The 26,233-nt window shown below is 36.9% G+C and overlaps 1 protein-coding gene across 7 annotated transcripts in view; it reads right to left on the bottom strand.

Annotated features, from left to right (window-relative positions):
- YEATS2 (YEATS domain containing 2) overlaps positions 1-26,233 on the bottom strand; it is a 121,129-nt gene that overhangs the window by 49,671 nt on the left and 45,225 nt on the right. For 5 of the 7 annotated variants that reach the window (XR_008617040.1, XM_024124400.2, XM_024124399.2 and 2 more), the window contains 5 exons: positions 26,050-26,147; positions 25,430-25,522; positions 21,288-21,533; positions 19,367-19,482; positions 8,583-8,744 (listed from right to left, as the gene is read on the bottom strand). Coding sequence is in view for 6 of the 7 variants with exons in the window: in XM_024124400.2 (XP_023980168.1) it covers positions 8,583-8,744; positions 19,367-19,482; positions 21,288-21,533; positions 25,430-25,522; positions 26,050-26,147 (715 nt within the window). In the remaining variant the exon portion in view is untranslated. The remainder of the gene's footprint in view (positions 1-8,582; positions 8,745-19,366; positions 19,483-21,287; positions 21,534-25,429; positions 25,523-26,049; positions 26,148-26,233) is intronic. The other 2 variants (XM_024124403.2, XM_055084056.1) reach the window with 1 other exon arrangement.

Here is a 26,233-nt window from a genome sequence, read left to right as displayed (position 1 = left end):
CTAATTGGACTAGAGAATTTTCAGCAGTCAAAATGTAATTTGTGAAGGGAATAAAAAGGAAGATTGGTGAGAAAAAGACTGGATGCTGTTGATAATTGGTGTTGGGTACGTGAGGATTCAATATACTCTACTTTGTACTGGGTGGGCCAAAAGGTACATTTATTTATTTTTCAGTAAGATGGCTCTAGTAGTGCTTAGTTGTCTTTAACTTCATTTGAAACAATTTTGTTAGATTGTATTGTGACAGCGGTCACATCAGCGTGCATTTAAAAAAGAACTTATCGGGCTTCCCTGGTGGCGCAGTGGTTGGGGGCCCGCCTGCCGATGCAGGGGACGCGGGTTCGTGCCCCGGTCCGGGAGAATCCCACATGCCGCGGAGCGGCTGCGCCTGTGAGCCATGGCCGCTGGGCCTGCGCGTCCGGAGCCTGTGCTCCGCAGCGGGAGAGGCCACAACAGTGAGAGGCCCGCATACCGCAAAAAAAAAAATAAAATAAATAAAATAAAAAAAAATAAAAAGGAACTTATCGGGCTTCCCTGGTGGCGCAGTGGTTGAGAGTCTGCCTGCTGATGCAGGAGACACGGGTTCGTGCCCCGGTCCGGGAAGATCCCACATGCCATGGAGCGGCTGGGCCCGTGAGCCAGGGCCGCTGAGCCTGCGCGTCCGGAGCCTGTGCTCCGCAGCGGGAGAGGCCACAACAGTGAGAGGCCCACGTACCACAAACACAAACACACACACACACACACACACACACACACACAAAAAGAACTTATCAAAATTGGTGAATTTTTGTGTAGCCATTTTAATACTGAAGATGGAAGAAAAAAGCAACATTTTTGGCATATTATGCTTTATTATTTCAAGAAAGATAAAAATGCAACTGAAATGCAAAAAAAGATTTGTGCAGTGTATGGAGAAGGTGCTGTGACTGATCAAAATGTGTCAAAAGTGGTTTGCAAAAGTTTTATGCTGGAGATTTCTCACTGGACGATGCTCCATGGTTGCGTAGACCAGTTGAAGTTGATAGCAATCAAATCGAGACATTAATTGAGAACAACCAATGTTATACCACGTGGGAGATAGCCAACATACTCAAAATATCCAAATCAAGCATTGAAAATCATTTGCCCCAGCTAGGTTATGTTAATCGCTTTGATGTTTGGGTTCCACATAAGCAAAAAAACCTTCTTGACCATATATTTCCGCACGCGATTCTCTACTGAAACATAATGAAAACAGTCTGTTTTTAAAACAAACTGTGACAGGCGATGAAAAGTGGATACTGTACAATAATGTGGAATGGAAGCTTTGCCTGTGGGGCAAGCGAAATGAACCACCACCAACCACACCAAAGGCCGGTCTTCATCCAAAGAAGGTGATGTTGTGTACATGGTTGGACTAGAAGGGAGTCCTCTATTATGAGCGCCTTCTGGAAAACAAAACGATTATTTCCAACAGGTACTGCTCACAATTAGACCAACTGAAAGCAGCACTCGACCAAAAGCGTCCGGAATTAGTCAAAAGAAAACACATAACCTTCTTCCATCAGGATACCACAGGACCGCATGTTTCTTTGATGACCAGGCGAAAACTGTTACAGCTTGGCTGGGAAGTTCTGATTCATCCGCCATATTCACGAGACATTGCACCTTTGGATTTCCATTTATTTCAGTCTTTACAGAATTCTCTTAATGGAAAAAATTTCAATTCCCTGTAAGACTGTAAAAGGCACCTAGAACAGATCTTTGCTCAAAAAGATAAAAAGTTTTGGAAAGATGGAATTATGAAGTTGCCTGAAAAATGGCAGAAGGTAGTGGAACAAAACGGTGAATCCACTGTTCAATAAAGTTCTTGGTGAAAATGAAAAATGTGTCTTTTATTTTTACTTAAAAATCAAAGGACCTTTTTAGCCAACCCAATATATGTCTGGAATTTTCCAGAATAAAAAGTTTAAAAATTTAATTGAGACCTTCATGTACTCAAGAATAATATGGTTTAAGTTAATGGGGGAAAGAGAGAATGCTTTAAGATGAAAATGTCCATTATGAATCAATGGCTTGAATTCCTGTAATGAGAGAGAATGCCAACATCGCAGGGAGAAAGGAACTTTCAGTGGGATGTGCTTTTGGAAAACTAAGGAGGGACATGAATTCAGTAAGGGCAGAGTCCAAGAACACAACCTGAGAGGAGTCTAGGAACAGATATGAATCATCAGGCACAAAACCAGAGGCTACCAGGAGAGCCCAAAGCAGGAAAAATCCCTGAGTATGACAGAAGCCTGGAAAGTAGAGGAAGCAACAGCTGTATTATAAACTAGAGAAAAGAAAGCAAAGAAACACAGTGCCGTGGATGGAAGAAACCAGCTGAGTTAGTAAGAGAAGTAGCCATGATGTCAGCATAGGTTCAGACAGCAATAAAGACAGGCTTGGGGTCAAATGAGAAAGCTGACTTGAGACAGCAGCTGAAAAAAAGGAATCCAAAGCCAGAGATACAGTGGGGCCTACAGACATGGTGGACTTAAGAAGAATAATTAAGGGAAATTCTATTGATGACAAGTTTCGTCATTTAAATTCCAGTAAAGCTAAGTGGATGGCCCAAATTCATTTTGCAATATTCATCAATCTCATGGTTTGTATGCTGAATTTCTCTTACAAAGGATATAGTAAATCAGCTGTGCTCCTCAATTTGTGTACATAGGCTAAACTCTAGTGAATGGACAGGAAGGACTGCTGCCAGGGAAGACAGAAGACAGACAAATCAGGAAAAAAGGAACAATGCTTTTTAACAGGAAATTCCTCCCTAACCATATTTTTGGAAACAAAAAAGGAATCCAAGACCTACCAACAGATAAGACAGCTACAGAAATGTTATACTTCAAAAGACATGTATTTCACACAAAAAGGGGACTGCTTCCCCTAAATAGACTTCTATATTTCTAGATTCCTCATAGAGGGTGAAATGTATCAGTAACCAAGAAGACAACCCACAGAATACTAGGCTTTAAAAATGGCTTTCCTAAAAATACAGAATGAAGCACAATTCCTCGCCCAAATAATTCAAATCGGCAACCAGTCTTTTAGGATCACTTCTAGTGACCCAGAATTCATTACTTTAATAACACTCTCTATCACATTTCTGAAGAGCTCTGTTATAAAAATATTTCATCTTCCTCCTGCATGTTACTTCTAGTATGCCTTCTGCAATCACAAATTCCTCCTCCACATGACCTTCAAAAACCTAAAACATTCCACTAAGTTCTCTTCTTTTCAGGGTAAACACATTCTGTTCCTTATAACAGCAGCAAAAGCAAACACTTATATTGTTTACTATGATCCTACCACTGTTCTAAGCCCTTTATATCTATTAACTTATCTAATTTTTAAATCACAATATGAAATATCCCCTCTGAGACACAGTGAGGCTAAATAACTAGCCCAAGGTCATGCAGCAAATAAGTAGTGGATCTGAGATTTAAACTCCAGGGCCCATGCTTTATTTTTTTTAATGATACAAATGTTTTGAAGAGGCTCACTAGGAAATTCCCTTGGGGGCCGAGCACACTCTAGTCTCTCATGCACCAAGGGCAGGAATATTCTACTGTCACAGTAACCATGTGTTCTTCATCTCTGCAATGCCTGTATCAAGTCCTGAGCCTAGCATACATTTAGTGACTATCTTGTACCTAAAAGCAAAGTTTACAGTCACAGCTTTTAAGAAGTTGGCTAAGGAATAACAGAACCAAATGGAAAACAGATGGTCTATAGGAACAGAATCTACTTATGCTCTTCATCAGGTAATGTGCTCTGACGAGGAGATTCAGAGTGCACGATGAACATACATGTGCTTTGGTCCAGAGATAAAGATTTATCCCTAAGTTTCAAGGCAGCTGAAAAGATCTCGCCTACTCATCACGTTACTTTAGATACTTGACACAAGAAACATCTTAAAAGCCTTGTAAAGAACACAGAGTTATAATTAAATCTAGGACACATGTTAATGTTCTGTCCTACCTGAAATTTAAAGTTCAACTCTAAGAAGAATATTTTAAGAATACAGACAAACCAGAGTGTGTCAGAGAATATAACCTGGACGGCAGAGGAACATAAAACAAAGTCACACGAATGACAACTGAAACAAATGTGGATATTTGGCTTGGAGGAGAACAGAAGAGACCTAACAGTTGCTTTCAAAATATTTGAACAACAGCTACATGGAAAAGGGACTACACTGATTCTGTGTGGTGTTACAAAACAAACGGGAAGTGTACTGTTTAGAAGTTAGGTCTCCGCTCAATATAATTAAAAACTTCCAAACAAACACAGCCACCTACAAATGGAATGGCTCACATCATAAATTCAATAATTCACTCAACAAGAAATGACATTTACTACATGCTGGACACTGTGCTAGATCACAGGGAGAGAAAGAATTAAGAAAAGGTCCCAAACATCGAGAAGTTCTAAATCTAGTAAGGGAGACATACATGTAAATTAATAAGTGTAATAATAAACTTATATACGTTACTTGCTATAAAAACACAGAGATATGGTTGATCATTAACAAATTATTTCTCAGGAGTTTTAAACACGAGAAGCACACAAGCAAGGATCTCTTTTAAAATACTATTTAAAAATCATAACCCAGTAGTTAATAAAGTATGGAAAAGTATGCTCTTGGGAAAGGTATGTAGTAATAGTGCAATTCACAAGCTGTGAAAAACTAACTGGTCAGATATACCACCACAGCCAGTTATGCAATACTGTCAGAGTGGCATGGACCAGACAGAAAATAATTGTCAGAGGTTATTTCCATGATGTGAAGCCTCATAAATTTCAGAAAACAAAGCTCATTTACTATTAACAGAAGATACTCCAGATGTATAAGATGAGAGAGAAATTTGAAGAGGAGCTATATGTATGATATTTTCCTTGGATTTCCTCAGACTATTACAATACAACCTGATAAGTGTGATTTGCCACCTTTACCTGCAGATTAGTAGAGACTTCTTAAAAAATACAATTTCATATATTACTGCATGATATATTCTAAAACTTAAAGGAACTCAGTGTGTTTCACAAATTCCAATTCCTGGGATGAGAACTGAGAAATAAAATAGGCATTGATTTGCATCATTAAGTATTAGGGTTTTAGGTAATGAGTTTTTAATCCCATTTTTGGTAAATCAGATGTTTATCATCAATAAAAAATATGATTAATACATTTTAACTGATTCACATGCTTTATATTAAATAAAATGTTTTCCTAAAACAGTATTTTTGTTGCTGTTTTTACTATATAAAGGAATTTCTTGCTGGTCTGGACATTAAAACATATATTCTTTTTATTATTTATATTTTTATAGACAAAGTACTTTTTAAACTCATCTACTATTTCTTACCAAACTCACTAAAATATGTGTATTAAAATACTGGACTTATCTGGAGTCAGTATATCTAAACTCAGAAAATACTGTTACTCTGTAAGTTATCTTAAACTATAAAATATTGTTACTACCCCAAGAATTCAAGTAAACAATCATTTACTGTATTTTAACCCCTCTAAGAAAGTAGAGCAAGGAAGGATTCACTGAGAAAGTAACCTGAGTTATGTCTTGAAGCATAAACAGCAGACCTTAAGAAAGACAGTGTGTGCATGTACATATGCATATGTGCATGTGTGTGTAAGTGAAGAAGACAGACAATAGGAAGATGGTATTCCTAGCAAAGAAAACAAGTCTAGGTATCCAGTGGAATTCCAGGTGAGGCTAGATGAGCTGTATTGGGTATTTCTGAAAGATTTCATGAATCAGGTATAGACTGAAACAAAATCACAGACAAGGCCTTCTCAATACTAATGTTTGAGAGCCTAAGAATGTAATTGCTCCGCTATCAAACTCTACCATTAGAAATAAACAGACTATCAACACTTTTCTGAGGTTCTATCCAGTGAAATATGTCAAGAAAATAAAGGAAGTTTTATAAACATTAAAAGAAAAAAATCTTGTTTACACTGATTGATTCTCCAGGATAGACAAGACAGAAAGATTCAATATCATAAAAAGTGTGAAAATTAATCATTAATTCAATGCAATTTCAATCCATAACTTGACAGAGATTCTAAACTAATCTGGAACAACATATATACTCAAGAATGACCAAGACAAAAACTGTAGAATAATAATAATCAGGGGAACATACTCTACTCAACATCAGAATATACTATAAAGCAAAACAATTAAAATAGCATAGGGACTTCCCTGGTGGCACAGTGGTTAAGAACCGCCTGCCAATGCAGGGGACACAGGTTTCAGCCCTGGTCCGGGAAGATCCCACATGCCGCAGAGCAACTAAGCCCGTGCATCACAACTACTGAGCCTGCGCTCTAGAGCCCACGAGCCACAGCTACTGAGCCCCCGCGCCTAGAGCCCACACTCCACGACAAGAGAAGCCACCGCAATGAGAAGCCAACACACCACACCGCAATGAAGAGTGGCCCCAGCTCGCCACAACTAGAGAAAGCCTGCACACGGCAACGAAGACCCAACACAGCCAAAAATAAATAAATAAGTTAATTAATTAATTTTAAAAATAGTATAATACTAGTACAGGAATCAAAATCATTAACAGAATCTAGCAACAGATCCATGTTTATGTCAAAATTTAGTGTGTATTAAAGGACAGATCAGCTGATAACTGATAAACGCATAACTATCCAGATGAAGAAGATAAATGTTCTGTATTAGCTACAAAAAAATCTCATTTCCACGTATTTGACTTTTTGACCAACAACTCCTATCTTCCGACTCCATTCCTTTGACCCCCACAGAGATTTCCATTTCTTGCCCACACCAGTTTGCACTACCCATCACTGCTCTTATGTAATCTCCTTCTCTCCTTACTCAGCTTAGATTCTATGGTATATCACTACCATAACATTATTATTAAAGTGAGGTTATCAATGAACTGGGAGACCAGGGTTTTGGATGAATTGTCTATCTGCATGTCAAAGCCCTTAAAAATGAGGGCAAGAGTACTGCTAGAGGGACTTCCCTGGTGGCGCAGTGTTTAAGAATCCGCCTGTTGGGCTTCCCTGGTGGCGCAGTGATTGAGAGTCCGCCTGCTGATGCAGGGGACACGGGTTCGTGCCCTGGTCCGGGAGGATCCCACATGCTGCGGAGTGGCTGGGCCCGTGGGCCATGGCCACTGGGCCTGCGCATCCAGAGCCTGTGCTCCACAACAGGAGAGGCCACGGCAGTGAGATGCCCGCGTACTGGGGGGGAAAAAAAAAAAAAAAAAAAAGAATCCGCCTGTCAATGCAGGGGACACGAGTTCAAGCCCTGGTCCAGGAAGATCCCACATGCTACAGAGCAGCTAAGCCCATGTGTCACAACTACTGAGCCTGCGCTCTAGAGCCCGCGAGCCACAACTACTGAAGCCCACGTGCCACAACTACTGAAGCTCATGCGTCTAGAGCCCATGCTCCACAACAAGAGAGGCCACCATGAGAAGCCTGCACACCACAATGAAGAGTAGCCCCACTCACTGCAACTAGAGAAAGCCTGTGAGCAGCAACGAAGACCCAACGCAGCCAAAAATAAATAAAACAAATATTAAAAAAAAAAAAAAGAGCACCGTACTGACAGAAAATCAGTACACCAGGTGCTAATACTGTTTTTGAAAGAGAGGATTGACTGGGAAATCAGTAGATGCCTGCGACAAGGAGGAGCAGCAGATCTTACGAAGCTTCAAAGGAGCTGAGGTTTTTAGAGAGAAGGGAAAAGGTGGTCTAGAAGCCACAAATATGAGCAAGAAAGACATGCACCCCATTTTTAGACCCAATGGTACATGCTGTGTGAGAGAAAAAAACAGCTGCCACTTGAAAGTTTTCTTGGGAGAAGTGGTGTTCTCAGGAGATAGCCATGTTTTACTTAAGAGTCAGGAGTGGAGGGAATGTTCTGAAGAAAGCTGAGGATACAGGAGACTTCACTGATAAAGACCCACAACCACTTCTACAATACATTCATACAATGAATATATATGTGATACGTAACATCACATAAAGATGTAAAGAATATACCTAAATGAAACAAATTTCAGAACTATATATTATCATTCCATCTTTGTGAAATAATGACAACAAAGAACCTCAACAACTACACTAGGTTTATATATACAGGAAAAATATCATTAAGGGTTACTTCTGAGAAGGTGAGATCATGGAGAACTTTCAACATTAAATATTTCCGTAATTTCAGAAACCTTTATTTAATTCTATTATATTCTGATAATCATAAAAAACAGTAACATTGTATCTATATAAACAAGTTAAGCTATTTCCAGAGGAGAGCAGAATCAGCTAATATAATTCATATGGTAACAACCTGACAGAAGGGGATGGTACCTGTTCAGTAAGACAGAAATCTGCAAGAGGGAACCACAGCTAAAACTATACTGTGACTAAAAGCCGAAGCTGAGTAAATTATTAATAACACAAGAATTTCAAGGGAGTGTTCTCAAGTTAAATCACTTTCCTTCCACTTCAGTAAATCTGTACTTCTCAGGTTTAATAACTCAAGTGTGCTCACCTAACTTCCACAAGGTCATTTGGTTTATAGCTGGGATGAAGAAAGAACCAAACTTTCTTGACAAAATGATTAATGCTGGGTTCTCTACGAGACCCTCGGACATATACCATCCACTTGTGGGTTGACTGGTCGTTTTCTTCTCTCTTATCAGGAGGTATGTACCTAGAGTAGAGAAAAAAAAAAACTACTTGAATTCTTTTTTCCTAACAAACCAATTAACTACTACTTAAAACAAGATTAAAAATCAATTACAAGAAGAAAACAGGAAAATTTTACACATATGTGAAGATTAAGCAACATGCTACTTACCAACAAATAGGTGAAAAAAAATCAAAAGAGAAATCAAAAAATATCTTGAGACAACTGAAAATGGAAACAGAGCACACCAAAACCTAAGTGATGCAGCAAAAACAGTTCTAAGAAAGAAGTTTACAGTGATAAATGCCTACATTAAGAAAAAAGAAAGACCTCATATACACAATCTAACTTTACACCATAAGGAACTAGAAAGAAAAAAACAAACTAAGCCCAAAGTTAGTAGAAGGAAGGAAATAACCAAGATCAGAGTGGAAATAAATTGAGACCAAAAACACGGTAGAAAAGATCAAAGAAACGAAGAGCTGGTTTTTTGAAAAGATAAACAAAATAGACAAAAACATTTACCCAGACTTATCAAGAAAGTGGGGGGCCAGTGGGGGAGGGACAGACAACGGACTCAAATAAATAAAATTATAAATGAAAGTGGAGATGTTACAACTCATACTACACAAATACAAAGGATCGTAAGAGACGGAAAACAATTACACACCAACGAACCGGACAACTTAGAAGTAGTGAATAAATCCTAAAAATATACAGCTTACCCAGACTGAATCGTGAAGAAATAGAAAATTTGAACAGAACAATTACTAGTAAGGAGATTGAATTAGTAAAAACCTCCCAAAAAAGTACATTCCAGGGCCAGATGGCTTTAAAGGGTGAATTCTATCAAACATTTAAAGAATTGGTACCAATCCTCAATCTCTTCCAAAAAACAGAGAAGGAGGGAACACTCAACAGACTCATTTAACAAAGCTAAAATTACCCTGATACCAAAGCCAAATAAGGATACAAGAAAATTACAAGCCAGTATCCCTGATAAAAGTAGATGCAAAATTCTTCAACAAAACATTAGTAAACAGAATTCAACAGTACACTGACACATTACTGACCGGAGAGGTATTAATGCGTCTTTTCTTATCCGAACGTTATTGACCGGAGACGTATCAGTACAGAGAGTGATACAGTTAACATCACAGTGCAAAGTTGTTAGAGCTTAAAATTGATCAAGGGTTCATTATACAACTTATGACTGTCATTATCATTCACATTTTGCTCTGTTACGTTTTTGTCCCAATCTTGTGTATATTATAAATGCAAGTTTATTACCATAAAATTTTCAAAACTGACGCATCACAAAATTTTGAGTGAAGAAGAATTTTTCAGTGAATTTTATACAGATACTTTCTCTGACTGTCCTAGCGACATATACACTAGTGCCTCAGAAGATGACAATTCTTCAGAATATAGTTCTGATTCAGATGATGTGAATATTAGACCAACAAAAAGACAAAAAACCTTAGTGATTGATTCTGATACAGAAAGTGAAACTCACGGAGCTGGAGAATGCTCCTTTGCTTCTATGGAAGAGTGGATTGAAGACAACACTTCACGAAAATTAGAAGACTTTACAGGTGTATCAGGTGTAACTACTGAATGTAATAACCCGTAAAGTGTTAGTGAAATAACAGAATTAATTTTTGGTAATGACTTTTTCAAGTTGGTCACTTCTCAAACAAACCTGTGTTACCAACAGAATGAAAAATCATATAAAAAGTATGATAAGGCTTTAAAATGGACTGATGTAACCAATAGTGACATGAAGAAGTTTCTTGGATTAATAATTTTGATAGGACAAATAAGAAAGTCACACTGGAAAGAATACTGGTTGACTGATCCCGAAACACCAATCTTTCCAAAGATTATGACGAGAAGGTTCAAACAAATAATGGTATTTCTTCACTTTACCGATAACTCAGAAACTCCACTTCCTACAGACAGAATTTCAAAAGTTAAACCTCTTTTGGATTATTTTCTACCAAAATTTCAATCGATCTATATACCCAAACAAGAGCTATCACTTGAGTAGGCAATGATAAAGTGGAGGGGACAACTCAGATTCAAAATTTATAATCCCAGAAAACTTACCAAAATATGTAACTTTGGTCAGGATGGTGAGTAAAAGTGAAACTGGATATATATGCAACTTTGAGATTTACACGGATGAAGGAAGAAACTGCAAGAAACAATATTATCGATCCTACAACTTTATCTTGGTTCATGGCACCATATTTACCAAGACAATTACTACAACAGTGTGTCCACATCTGAAATATTGTTGAAAAATAAAGCCAGAGTTTGTGGGACTATAAGAGAGAATCGTGGTCTACCAAACCAATTAAAGGAGAAATCTAAAAATCTACCGAGGGGAGAAATGACATTCTTATGGAAGGGAGAAGTGACTCTTCTTATATGAAAAGACAAGAGGCTAGTCCGCATGGTGACAACTATTCATGACACCTCCATAGCAACTACAGGAAAAGAAGACGGAGGACTGGCCACCAGATAACTTAGCCCGCCTGTATATCAGAGTATAATAAATACATGAAGGGAGTTGATCGATCCAATCAATATCCTCCGGAGAACTCGAAAATGGTATAAGAAAGTAGGTTTCTATTTGAGTAATTGCAGTTTTATTCAATGAGTTTAAAATTTATTGCAGCCTTAATGTGCAGAATAAAATGACTTACAAGCAATTTTTGTTAGCAGTAGCTAGAGAATGGGGAACTGACCATTCTGGTGAATATAGCGGTAGTCCCACACCTGGTCCTTCTTGTGGCATTTCTAGAACAGTGCACCGCAAAGATCCACCTTGTCAACTATCAGGTAAAATAAAAGAATATATTCTAGAGGAAATAATACCCACAGGACCAAAAGCAAATGCCACCAGAAAGTGTAGAGTCTGCTATTCCAGGGGAACGTGCACTGAAACATGGTATATTTGTAATAGATGTTCTGTTCCCCTGCACAGAGGTGCCTGCTATACTGCCTATCACACTCTAATGAAATATTAGAATGCTTTAGTAAGACATGTACAAAGTTTCAAATAAATACATTAAGTGCAAAAAATGTTGTTGATATTTACTCAAACGCAGGTGTTTCAATATTCGCTTACATAACAAACCATCAGCCACAGGCATTAGTTTCTGCAAAAATCCCCCGGTCAATAATGTGTTAAAAGTATCAATGACATGACCAAGTGGGATTTATCCAGGCATGCAATGATGGTTTGACATCCACAAATCAACCAATGCAACACACCACATTAATGAAATGAAGGCTAAAAATCAAATGATCATCTCAATAGATGCAGAAAAAGCATTTGACAAAATTCAATACTCATTCATGATAACAACTCTCAACACACTGGGTACAGAGGAAGCATAACTCAACATAATAAAGGTCACATATGACAAGCCTACAGCTAACATCATACTCAATGGTGAATGCTGGAAGCTTTTCCTCTAAGATCAGGAACAAGACAAGGATGTCCACTCTTGCCACGTCTTTCTACACAGTACTGTAAGTCCCAGCCAGAACAATTAGACAAGAAAAAGAAATAAAAGGCATCCAAACTGGAAAGGAAGAAGTAAAATGGTCTCTATCTGCACACAACATAATATCATATATAGAAAAACCTAAAGATTCCACCACAAAACTGTTAAAACTAATAAATGAACTCAGTAAAGTTACAGGATATAAAATCAACATAAAAAATCAGTTGTGTTTCTATACACTAACAACAAACTATCAGAAAGAGAAATTAAGACAATAATTTCATTTAAAAGAGCATCAAATACAATAACATACTTAGCAATAAATTTAACCAGAGGTAAAAGACCTGTACACTGAAAACTATAAGACAATGATGAAAGAAACTGAACAAGGCACAAATAAATATATATTCTGTGCTCATGTATTGGAAGAATTAATAGTTAAGATGGTCACACTATCCAAAGCAATTTAGATTCAATGCAATCCCTATAAAATTCCAATGGCATTTTTCACAGAAATAGAAAAACAATCTAAAATCTGTATGGAACCAAAGATTCTGAATACCCAGATCAATCTCGAGAAAGAAGAACAAAGCTTAGGCATCATCACACTTCCTGATTTCAAACTATATTACAAAGCTGCAGTAATCAAAAGTGCTGTTTCGGCATAAAAACACATAAATCAATGAAACAGAATAAAGAGGCCAGAAATAAACCCACACTTGCTGGTCAATTAATTTCCGACAAAGGAGATAAGATATACAATGGGGGAAGGATAGTTTCTTCAATAACTGGTATTGGGAAAACTCTAAAGCTATGTGCAAAAGAATGAAACTGAACCTTTATCCACACCATACACAAAAATAAACTCAAAATGGATTAACAAGTTAAATTTAAGACCTGAAACCATAAACTCCTAAAAGAAAGTATAAGGGGTAAGCTTTTTGATATTGGTCTGGCAATGATTTTTTTGGATTTGACACCAAGAACAGAGGCAACAAAAGCAAAAATAAACAAGTGGAACTACAACAAACTAAAAAGCTTTTGCACAGGATAGGAAACCACCAACAAAATGAAAAGGCAACCTATGGAATGGGAAAAAAATATTTGCATATCATATACCTGATAAAGGGTTAATATTCAAAACATATGAGGAACTCACATAATAGCAAAGAACAAAACAAAAACCTGACTCAGAAATAGGCAGAGGAAGTAAATAAATATTTTTCCAAGGAAGACGTACAAATGGTCAAAAGGTACATGAAAAGGTGATCAACATCACTAATCATCAGGCAAATGCAAATCAAAACCACAATGAGTTATCATCTCACATCTGTTAGAATGGCTATCATCAAAAATATGAGAGATAAGTGTTGGTGAGAATATGGAGAAAAGGGAACCCTTATGCACTGTTGGTGGGAATGTAAATGCAGCTACTATGGAAAACAGTATGGAGGGTCCACAAAAAATTTAAAACTACCCCATTTCTGTGTATACAGGCAAAGACAATAAAAAAGGATATCAAAGAGATATCTGTACTCCCATGTTCACTGCAGCATTATTTACAATAGCTAAGACAAGGAAACAAGTGTCTGTCAAGAGATGAATGGATATACACTATAAAGCTACAGTTATCAAAACAGTAGGGTACTGACACAAAAACAGACACATAGATTAATGGAGCAGAACAGAGAGCCCAGAAACAAACCCACACTTATTGGTCCATTAACCTACAACAAAGGAGGCAAGAATACACAATGGGTAAAAAATAGCATCTTCGATAAATGGTGTTGGGAAAACTAGACAGCAACATGCAAAAGATCAAACTGGACTACTTTCTCAAACCATATACAAAAATAAACTCAAAATGGATTAAAGACTTAAATGTAAGACCTGAAACCATAAAAATCCTAGAAGAAAACATAGGCAGTATGCTCTTTGACATTAGTCTTAGCAATATCTTTTTTAATATGTCTTCTCAGGCAAGAGCAACAAAAGCCGAAATAAACAAATGGGACCACATTAAACTAAAAAGCTTTTACACATTGATGGAAACTATGAACAAAACAAATAAGCAGCCTACTAAATGGGAGAAGATATTTTCAAATGATATCTGTGATAAGGGATTAACCCCTTATCACATATCCAAAATATCCAAAATATACCAAGAACTCATAGAACTCAACATCAAAAAAACAAACAACCCGATTAAAAAATGGGCAGAGGACCTGAATAGACATTTTTCCAAAGAAGACACAGAGATGGTCAACAGACACATGAAATGATGCTCAACATCGCTAATTATCAGGGAAATTCAAATCAAAACCACACCTGTCAGAATGGCTATCATGATCCAGCAGTTCCACTTCTAGAAATTCCAAACATATTCAAAACACTAATTCAAAAAGATAAATATACCCCTATGTTCACTGCAGCATTATTTACAATAACCAACATATGAAAGCAACCTAAGCATACATCAACAGATGAATGGAATCAAGATGCGGTATATACATACAATAGAATATTATTCAGCCAAAGAAAAGAATGAAATCTCACCATTTGTGACAATATGGATGGACCTAGAGGGTATTATGCTAAGTTAAATAAGTCAGAGAAAAACAAACACTATGATTTCACTTTTATGTGAAATCTAAACAAAACTAACATAACAAAACAGAAACAGACTGATAAATACAGAGAATAAACTGCTGTTTGCCAGAGGGGAGGGGATTGGTGGATGAAGGAAATGGATGAGGGAGATAAAGAGACATAAACTTCCAGTTATAAAATAAGTAAGTCATGTAATATACAAATAATGTATAGCTATGGTGACTAGACTTATCGTGGTGATCATTTTGCAATGTATAAAAATATCAAATCACTATGTTGCATACCTAAAACTAATATAATGTTGTTAGGTCAATTATACTTCAATTTAAAAAAATGTTTTAAAAGGGATGGATAAAGATATGACCACACACACACACACACACACACACACACACACACACACACACACACACACGGGAATATTCAGTTCTGAGAAAAAAGGTAAATCTTGCCATTTGTGACAAAATGGATGGAACTTGAGGGCATTATGCTAAGTGACATAAGTCAGACAGAGAAAGACAAATACTGCTTGGTATCACTTTGATGTGGAATCTAAAAAAAAAGTCAAACTCACAGAAGGAGAGTAGAAAAATGGTTGCCAGGGGATAAGGGTGAGAGAAACTTTTCAATTAAAAAAACCCCTAAAATTCATTCAATATTTAACAGCTATATCAGCTAACCAAAGTGAATCTTTGCAGTTAACCCTTTTCTTTTAAACTTTTTCTTTGGCCTAAGGGGCATTCCCTTAAAGTTTGTTTTGTTTTCTGATTATCACCATGCAATTTAAAAAAATCAATCTTGCTTTTCCTGCTAAGTGGGTACATTAGGTAGAAATAAACTGGCATACTTTATTCCTGGGTTAGGAAGCCTCTAGCCTTTGGGTTGATTTCATTCAGGTTTCAAAGTGCTAGAACTTTGAACTCTTCTGTTTCCTACTCATTGTTGCCAAGAAGAATGCAACTGGTCTCTTGCCTTTTAAAAGCCAAAACAAGCCATTCCCTTAAGTCCTGACCATGGTAAAACTAGAATCCTTAGCCCTCCCTTTAGAGGCTCTGTCTTTATTTCACAAGGCCCTCTTATTACATTTTGTTGTAAAATATGGTCATGGACTTCTATACATTCATCTATGTCTATGGTTATCCTTAGCAATGTAGTGGGCCAAGTTGCCTAACCTAGTTTTTCTTTAGGAGTATTCATGTCCCATCTTGACCCTTTGGTTTTTTCACAAATAAAAGCCAGCCTGTGAATTTCCTGAACGCTACTGGGATTTTAATCAGAATATTTACATATCAACTTAGGGGGAAGTGGTATCTTTTACAATATTGAGCCTTCCTATCCTGAACATGGTATACTGATCTATTTATTTATTTTTTGATCACGTCCTGTGGCGTGTGGGATCCTAGTTCCCTGACCAGGAATTGAACCTGTGCCCCTTGCATTGAGAACATGGAGTCTTAACCACTGGACCACCAAAGAAGTTCCTAATTACTTAGTTCTTTCATGTGTTTTAATACAATTTTATTCATTTTCATGAAAGGCTAGCATATCTTTTGTTTGATTTATTATGTTGTATTTTTTATTGCTATAGTAAATGCATCTTTTTAGAACTGTTTTCTAAGTCTGTCATACAGAAACACAATCAACTTTTGTGTATTGATACTGTAATTCAATAGCCTTGCCAAGCTCTCTTAGTAACTCTAAAACTATCAAAAATTGTTTTAGATTTTTCTGTGTAGACAATTATATCATCTATTAATAATGACACTTTGTTTCTTCTTTTCTAACCCTCATATTTATTAATGGATTATGACTCTATTAGTATCTCCAAGTGCAGTGGTGAATAGGAGTAGTAATACTGACCATCTCTTGTCTTGTTCTGAACCTAAAGGGGAAGGTGTTTAATTGTTTACCATTGAGTATGATATTTGCTGAAGGTTTTTTGAGATATTCTTTATCTGATTAACTAAATTCCAAGTCTGCCATGAGGATTCACCACAAATAGACTTTGAATTTTGTCAAATGTTTCTGCATCTTTTGAGGTGGTCATGTTTTATGTCCTTTATTATATTTATTAATTTCTAATGTTAATCCAAACTTCCATTTCCTGGTCAGGAAGTACTATCATTTCTAGTTACTGACTTCAGTTTGCTAACTATTTTGTTCAGCACTTTCGCCTCTATATTTATGAGTGTCAATGTCCTACAATTTTCCTTTTCTTATGAACTCCCTGTTTGGCTTTATTAACAAACTTATGCTATCTTCATAATGTAAATTGACAAATGTTCTCTTTTTCCCCATAAGATTTTCTACACAATTGGAATTAGCTGTCCACTCAGCCTTTAAAGCAATCTAAGCCTCATGGTTTAATTTGGTTTTGTGAAGAAAACGTTTTAAAAATCAATAATTAAACTTACTTAGTAGTTCTAAAACTATTCAAGGTTTTTCCTTGAGTCATTTTAAGTTGTGTTTTTCTAGGAATTCTCCATTTCATCTAAATTTTCAAATGCATAAGCATAAAGATGTTATTTTATCTCAGTATAACTATTTCTTTTCATTAGATAATTAAATCCATATGCATTTTTTATGATTGTTGATACATTTAGATTTATTGCTACTAAATTATTTTATACTATTTGTCTTTTTCTTTTTTTCTTCTTTTCCACATCCCTTCTCCTGCTCCTGCTTGCCTTTCTTTGGAATCGGGGGGTTTTCCCTTTTTTCATTCAATTCTCCTCACACCTTACTGCATTTTTCTTTTTGGCTACGTTGGGTCTTCAATGCTGCACGGGGGCTTTCTCTAGCTGCGGCAAGCAGGAGCTACTCTTCGTTGCGGTGTGCGGGCTTCTCATTGTGGTGGCTTCTCCTGTTGTGGAATACGCGCTCTAGGCACGCGGGGTTCAGTAGTTGCAGCACGCGGGCTTCAGTAGTTGTGGCGGGTGGGCTCAGTAGTTGTGGCTTGCGGGCGGCTCACGGGCTCTAGAGCACAGGCTCTGTATTTGTGGCGCGTGGTATGTGGGATCTTCCTGGACCAAGGCTCGAACCCGTCTCGTGATTTGGCAGGCAGATTCTTAACCACTGCGCCACCGGGGCAGTCCAACCCCTTACTACTTTTAAAGTTTAAATCTCTATGTCTATTCTTTTCGTTGTTATCTTAGATATTCTAACAAGCATTCATAACAAAGTCCAAAGTAAATCGATATTTTTATCCTCTTCCAGAACAAACAAGGACTTTATAATTCTCATGTCAATCATTCCTCTCTACTTAAAATCCACGGTTAACCAGCATTTTAAGTACTAGCTGGTGTTAAACTCCAAAACCTACAAATCAGACATAACTGTTTGAAAATGTCAGTAACTGTTTCTCCCCAATCTTCTGGTGGCCTGGTGAGTCTACATGAATTTCTAGTTTTGGCCTTTTCTGGGCTGACCTGTCTTGTACTATAGTTGAGACCTCAACACTTCATATTAGTCCCCTTAGCTGAATGCATGCTAACTCTAAAATAATCCATAAAACAGAAACCTAATTGCCTTAGTCATATTTCATGCTTCTATTTAAATACTATGACACAGACCATTGAGAATCTTTGTTTTTATTATCCTGAGATTTTTAATGTACTTCTTATTTTTTATCAGTGGTCCATTAACTGGGACTTGGAAGACTCCCCTGAGATCTGATTCCCCCTCTGCAGATATTTATTGTAATTCTGAATCCTTTATTTTCAGTAATTGAATCTAGTTACAATTTTCATAAATATACTGATTCATTCATCAGTCAAATATTTACTGAATACCAACTACTGCAAGATACAAAAACAAACAAGATATACTGTCTACCCAAAAGTTTCAGTCTGATTTGAAAAAATATATGAAAATAGGAAATAACTATATAATATGATAAAAATGACAAGAAAGCATAGAGGAAATATGCCTAGTGAGGAGAAGGGCAAATAAGGCTTTGTGAGGAAATAACATTCTTATGCTGCTTGAAGATTTATGATGTCTTTATCCATTCCTAGATACTCGGCAAAAATGATGATGCTTCGACAAGACAGCATGAGATCATACTGTTAAAGAGACAGCCCTTTAGCTTGAAGGAATTCTGTCTTCAAGACCTGCTCTACAACCTTTTGTTATAAATTTAAAACATTTCAATTTGGGCAACCAAATAAACATTTTTAGGAATTAGGTAAGGCCCCTAAGGATAGAACTAGGTCAGAAGAAGTCAAAAGTTCCTCCAAAGTTATCCACACTTACATGCTTAATAAAAGACACCATTTGCATAGAAGTTCACGTTTACAAAATTTTTACCAAGCACAATTTCATCCTATGTCAAAGATTAGCAGACACACTGAAGCAGTCTCAAGTCTCTGGACTTTCATTCACTTTTAAAACAACGAAGAGTTCGGGAAAAAGAATCTTTGAGGCCTATACTTACTGTAATACTATGATAATAAGAGTATGCCAGAGTATTACCAAAAATGGATGACTGAAAATGAGACAATTCAACTGAATACTCACTTGGACACATTGCCCACTACTATTGTTTTCTTTACAAAAAGTCGTGAAGTCTCATCTCCTGTAAGATCAGTATTCCGTTGCTCTGTTTTATGGGAGCCAGTAATACCAGAAGTGTCCTAGAAAAAAAATCATAATCAAGTTTCATTTTCAATTTAGACAATTTTCAATAGGCAGAAACCACAAAATCATAAAAGGTATGAATGGACTAACTCAATTTTTTTTTAATTACAAAATTCTCTGGCTTTATGGCTGCTCTCAGATCACGAAAGAATAATTTTACTATAATTTTTGCATTAGTTTATAGAAAAAGTTTGTACACTGTAATTCCACATATGTGTGTGTGTTTGTAATAGTCACAAACAGCTGCTTTGTACATGCAAATAGGATGTGGAAGAAGACACAAGAAACTACAACAACAATTACCTCTGTGATATGGAAATGGGGAAAGGGGTCAACGGAATTTACTTTCTTTTCAATCTTCTGTACTATTAAAAATTTTTCAATAAGAAGTAACATAAACATAATGGTTAATTTAAAGTTTGACTATGGAGATAGACAGCCAGTGTTTAAGCCTTGGCCCTTACATTTACTAGATGTGTCATCCTGGGTAATTACTTAACTTTTCTGTCTCTATTTCCTCATCTATAAAATAAGGATGATAATAGTATCTATCTCAGATGATGATTTTATACAGTTTTTAGAAAAATGCTTGGTACACAGTAAACACTAAATATCTGTTACATAAACATGAGCATGCATATTACATAAAAGATAGTAGGTTTCTAAATGCTATGACTAGTGTGACCTAAATTCATTTTAATTAAAAAAAGAAAAACATATGCAGTATTTCCCCAGAAAGTATACTAGAAGGAGACAACTAAATCCAAACACTAAGAGTTCTGATTTTGGGTGGTGGCATTATGAATGACTTTTCTACTCTCTTACTTTTCTGTAGTTTAAAATTTTCAGAAATGAACATATACGAATTTGTAATCAGAAACATTTTTAATTTTATCAAAATAATCAAATCTGGGCTTCCCTGGTGGCGCAGTGGTTGAGAGTCTGCCTGCCGATGCAGGGGACACGGGTTCGTGCCCCGGTCCAGGAAGATCCCACATGCTGTGCAGCGGCTGGGCCCGTGAGCCATGGCCACTGAGCCTGCGCATCCGGAGCCTGTGCTCCGCAACGGGACAGGCCACAACAGTGAGAGGCTCGCGTACCGCAAAAAAAAAAAAAAAAAAATCAAATCCTTGATGTCTGAGTATGTGGAAAGCAGCCTGGGAATTTCCTCTATCACAGAACATCTGGCTGAGAAAAACCACTGGTCTTATCCAGTAAGGATTCTATAGCCAAGTATTACACCAAGAAGTTCAGAACAGCTTGAGATGGGAATTCAAATTACAAACTGACAGGATCAAAGAGCAATAAACAGTTTTCAATTCTACTTATTGTTTTTCAAATTTCCTCCAGTTATTAAAGCATCTTAGAACATAAAGTTTCAAAGAGGAAACTGATGAAGAGCCACTGCTCTTGAGAGAATAAACATGATAGAGTGGAAAGACCTTGGGCAAGGTCACAGTACTGCCAACTCCTCAAAGTTTCTTTCATATCTACATGAATGGCATCTAGGAGTTGTGCGGTACACAGGAGCCTTGAATTGTAAAATCAAAAAGACACAGGTTTGATTCTCAGTTCTGATACTGTGGACAAATATAAAAAGACAAAAGTTTAACTCTCAGTTCTGATACCTGTGAACAAATATAACTTAAAACTCATAGAGACTCAGTTTCCCCATCTCTAAAAGGGCTATAATTAACTTATATCCTATGGTTCCTATGAAGGTTAAATGAAATAATACGTGCATTCTTAATAAATACTGGTGCCCTTCTCTTTTGGCTCCCTCCCATCCATCCAACTATACCCTTCCAGTATTTCGGCTTGGTCTCTGCTCTGTGTTGCTTGAGAGTCTTTCCTCTATGTCCACATTGCTGTTAGTGTCTTTGTCAGATAAGAAGTCATTGTGTTGAGATAAAGAATCACTTTCTGAATGATTGGCTGATGGTGTTTCTGATCTCTGATTGGCAGGAGATGATGACCTAGATGGTGATTCCAAAAATTTCTTGACAGCAGGATGATTAAAAACCATCGTATCACATGTCTTTGATCCCTGCAAAAATGAGGGTAAGCAAAACAAACTCTTAATCGTATCCATCAAAAGTAGGCAAAAGTTTGATCCTTCCAAAAATGCTTATCTATTTCCAATCATGCTTAAAATCCTTCAAAATCACCCCACTCCCATAAAATGAAGTCCAAACTCCTTAATGTGGTCCAAATCAACAAAACAAAAACTAGAGAATGATAAATAATTATGCAAAGTTCCTAACACTAAAAGCTAAAGATGCAAGTCCTCAGAAGGTAAATGAAAAGTAAAGATAAATATACAGGGACTTACCTGATGGCACAGTGGTTAAGAATCCGCCTGCCAATGCAGGGAACATGGGTTTGAGCCCTGGTCCAGGAAGATCCCACATGCCACGGAGCAACTAAGCCCATGTGCCACAACTACTGAGCCTGCGCTCTAGAGCCCGTGAGCCACAACTACTGAGCCCATGTGCCACAACTATTGAAGCCCACATGTCTAGAGCCCATGCTCCACAACAAGAGAAGCCACCGCAATGAGAAGCCCACGCACTGCAACGAAGAGTAGCCCCCACTCGCCACAACTAGAGAAAGCCCATGCGGAGCAACGAAGACCCAACACAGCCAAAAATAAATAAATTAAATTTAAAAATTAGGGCTTCCCTGGTGGCACAGTGGTTGAGAGTCCACCTGCCAATGCAGGGGACACAGGTTCGTGCCCCAGTCCGGGAAGATCCCACATGCCACGGAGCGGCTAGGCCCGTGAGCCATGGCCGCTGAGGCTGCGTGTCCGGAGCCTGTGCTCCGCAACGGGAGAGGCCACAACAGTGAGAGGCTCGTGTACCACAAAAATAAATAAATAAAATAAAAAATATATATATATAGTAACACATAGGAAGTCAGATTTGACTTAAAAAGAAATAAACCTCACATTGCTTGACACAAATACATCAACTGCTCTAAATAAAACATTCCTGTAAGAAATATAAAGATTTTTTAAAATGTGTATGTAAAATGGCTCCCATGTAGGAATAAAATGTAGCATAGAATGGTTTAAAATGATTAATAATGATATATAGTCTGCCCTCAGTCCAGTACTGAAGCCTGCCTAGGGTATTTCTCTGTGTTTTGTTACTTGCATATAAAATAGTGTGTTGTTATGATGTAGTTACTTCCTAGGAAGCCCAGCTTTAGAAATTGCTTAATTGAAATTAAAAATAACTGTTTTAGCAAGTAAAAGGGAGCCAGAGACTAGTGTTTCAGAGTCAAAGCAACAGAGCTGTTGTATTTCTATAATACAGCTTTATTTTAGAGCTATAAATGTATTTTGTTAGAGCAAACTAAAAATAATTAATTGGCAGATCCTAAATACCTAAATATCCTTAAATAAATCCCAATCAGAATATAACAAGATAAAAATCAGTACATTTCTAGACTATCAAATAGCACAGTTCAGTACTGCTAATGGTTTTTTAAAAAAGGCATCAAAACATTAAATGAATAACCAGCTCTTCAGAGTAGCTACAGTCCTATGTCAGGCAGCTGGTAGCTCGCAATGTCCATCTTGCTGAATCTAATAGCAAGCCATATGACGGATGACTTTAGAATCTGCCCTGGGTTAACAGTGTCTCCCAAAAGTTCATGTCCACCTAGACCTATGAATGTGACTATTTGAAAATACAGTCTTTTCAGATGTAATCAAGTTAAGATGATGTCATACTGGATTTGGGTAGGCCTTACTTCAATGACTAGTATTCTTAAAAGAGGGAAAGTTGGATACAGAAAGAAACAGAGAAGACACACAAAGGGAAAAGTCCATGTGAAGTTAAAGGCAGAAATTGGAGTGATGCACCTACAAGTCAAGGAATGCCAAGTACTGCTAGCAACCACCAGAAGCTAGGAGAAGACAAGGAAGAATTCTTCCCTAGAGTCTTCAGAGGGAACATGGCCTAGCCACCAACATACTTGATTTTGGACTGCTAGCCTCTAGAATCATGAGATAATAAATTCCTGTTTTGTTTTTTTTTAAGTCTGGTTCCTTTATTTATTTATTTTTAAAATTTATTTGGTTGAGCAGGGTCTTAGTTGCAGCAGGTGGGCTCCTTAGTTGAGGCTCTCCAGCTCCTTAGTTGCAGCACATGGGTTCCTTAGTTCTGGCTCATGGGCTCCTTAGTTGTGGCACGCGCGAACTCTTAGTTGCATCATTCATGTGGGATATAGTTCCCTGACCAGGGATCGAACCTGGGCCCCCTGCATTGGGAGCGCGGAGTCTTATCCACTGCTCCACCAAGGAAGTCCCAAATTCCTGTTGTTTTAAGCCACCAAGCTTGTGGTAATTTGTTATGGTAGCTCGAGCAAAGTAGTTCAGACTCTAAAATGTAATATGGAAACTCCTGCAGTAGAAGAAACAACTATCTACCATCTAAGATTAAACTCAAATAATGCTTCAGATTTCTCTAAGATAACATCAGGAGTATCACCAATACCTAATACCCTAAAGCTCCACAGGATGACACAAAAGCCTATACATGGCAGGTACCTCTTATCTGTAAAAACCACAGGGAATGATGCAAAGCAGCATGCTACTATGCTCCCTGCAGCCCTTCCACTATTCTCATTGAGCCAGTACTGTCCGAGAGGAGAATTATCTAATTCGAACTGGAAAAAACTTAAGAAAAAAACAAAACTTATGCTGAAATTATCAAAACGTTAAACAAGAAGAAATACTTCTGTATCAGTTCAATCCTACCTCCATCCTTTATAATTGGAGCAATCTAGTGGTAATCACATTAACCATACTAAACTTAGTATCACTAACAGTAGCACAACCTGATACTATGTCTCCTAATGTGATACAATATGAAGTATACAGCATTACCTATGAAGTACTATCTCCAAAAAGACTCAACCTTAATCTAATCAAATCTTTAGATTTGACTCTTATTTTACAGAAAAATAGAAGGAATGAAGGAACAACCCAAGGGGAACAAAATCCAAAATGTGGGACATTCTACAACATAAATGGCCTGGTCTCTTCAAATAAGTCAATATCACAGGGGAAAAAAAGGTGGGAGAACTGTTCTAGATAAAATGAGACTAGAGAAACAAAACAGCCAAATGTAACCCATGAACCCTGATTGGATCCTGTCCAAAAAAAACAAAAACCCCCCAACTTTAAAGATATTTTGGGGACAACTGGGAAAATCTGAATATGGACTGGTTATCAAATAATATTAGGGACTCATTCTCTTAGGTATTGTGACTACACAGAAGACGAAACTTTAGGATTAAGTATTTAGGGATGAAGCGTCACAATGCTTGGAACTTACTTTTTAATGTTTTAGACAAAAATAAGATAGATAAAGCAAACATGGCAAAATGTTAAAGCTGTTGAAGCTAAGTGATGCATAAACAAGTGCTTATTTCACCTTCTCTATATATTTGAAAATTTTCACACAAAGTAGGGGGTAAAAATCAGGGCTTCTTGAATAGAGTAAATCTACTGAAACTAACAATTGCCATTCATTAGCAGTAAAAGGTCAGAGAAAAATCAATCGATCTATAATTTATTCCAAAGCCATCCATAATCAAATGAAGAGGAATAAGGCAAGTTAGAACAGGGTCACACTCATCTTTGTATCTGCAAAGCCTAGCAACAGTGCTAACAATTAGTTACAGAACAATTAAGTAAAAAGAAAAAAATGTTACTTAACGATTATTGACAATGTAGAGAGGTATAATTAAAGGATATGGTTGAACACAATCATAAATTTATGTATATTCCCAGGAAGGCAGGCTAGGCTTCTTGAATTCGAAAGGTCAATATAAGAAATGTTTTGAAAGCAGGGATTTCACATCAAGACTAATTTCTCTTCACACAACAATATGGGTGGCCAGAAATGACTGCATATGAGGAAAACTTACCTCAGAAACTTTCAGAAGTCCTGCAGAAGCATAGTAGTTTGCGACAATGCAGGCACGAAGTTTATCCATCATCCTTCTTGCCTCAATTAGTCGCTAAAATAAATATTAATTACTTTAAAAAATGGAAACGACAGGATATATACAAACAATTCATAAGAAATGTAAATGAACCCAAAGGTTCAACTGTCTAATAATCGAAGAAAGACAAATAGAAATGACCATTTTCCACCTATCAGATTGGCAAAATATTTTTTTAAATGACAAAATACGATGTTTGCAAGAGTATATAGACATATTAATATGTATTTGTATGTATATATGCATATTCATTGAGAAATGTCCACAAAGATATTGAGCACAAAAGCAAAGAGGAATTATCTTTTGGGACGGAATTTCAAGTGATTTTTTTTCTTTATCTTTTTCTGCAATGTCATTTAAAGAAAAAAAAAAAAAAAAAAAGGTGCAGGTCTTTTTTTCCAAAAACGAGAAAGCTCCTTTTAAAAGAACAACAAATGGGAAAAATACACCATAATTCCATCTCAACAGATTTTTTAAAATTCATCACACATAGTTTTTTTCAATAGTTCTGTTCCTTTATTTTTAATTTAACATCATTATACCTGGTCAATGACCTCAATTTCATGTTCCTTATTCTTCATTTCAAGTGCAAATTGTTCCTTGATAATAGTCTCAATCTTCTGCACAGCAGCATCTCGAGCTGCACAAAGAACATACAATAATCCAAGGTCTAATTAATCAGTTGCCGCCTTGATTCAAGTCAGCAAGCAACGAAAGAAACCCAGG

Source organism: Physeter macrocephalus, chromosome 1, assembly GCF_002837175.3.
Source record: "Physeter macrocephalus isolate SW-GA chromosome 1, ASM283717v5, whole genome shotgun sequence".
Classification (NCBI taxonomy): domain Eukaryota; kingdom Metazoa; phylum Chordata; class Mammalia; order Artiodactyla; family Physeteridae; genus Physeter; species Physeter macrocephalus.
Note: the sequence above shows the minus strand (reverse complement) of the source record. Positions and strands in the feature narration are given on the sequence as shown.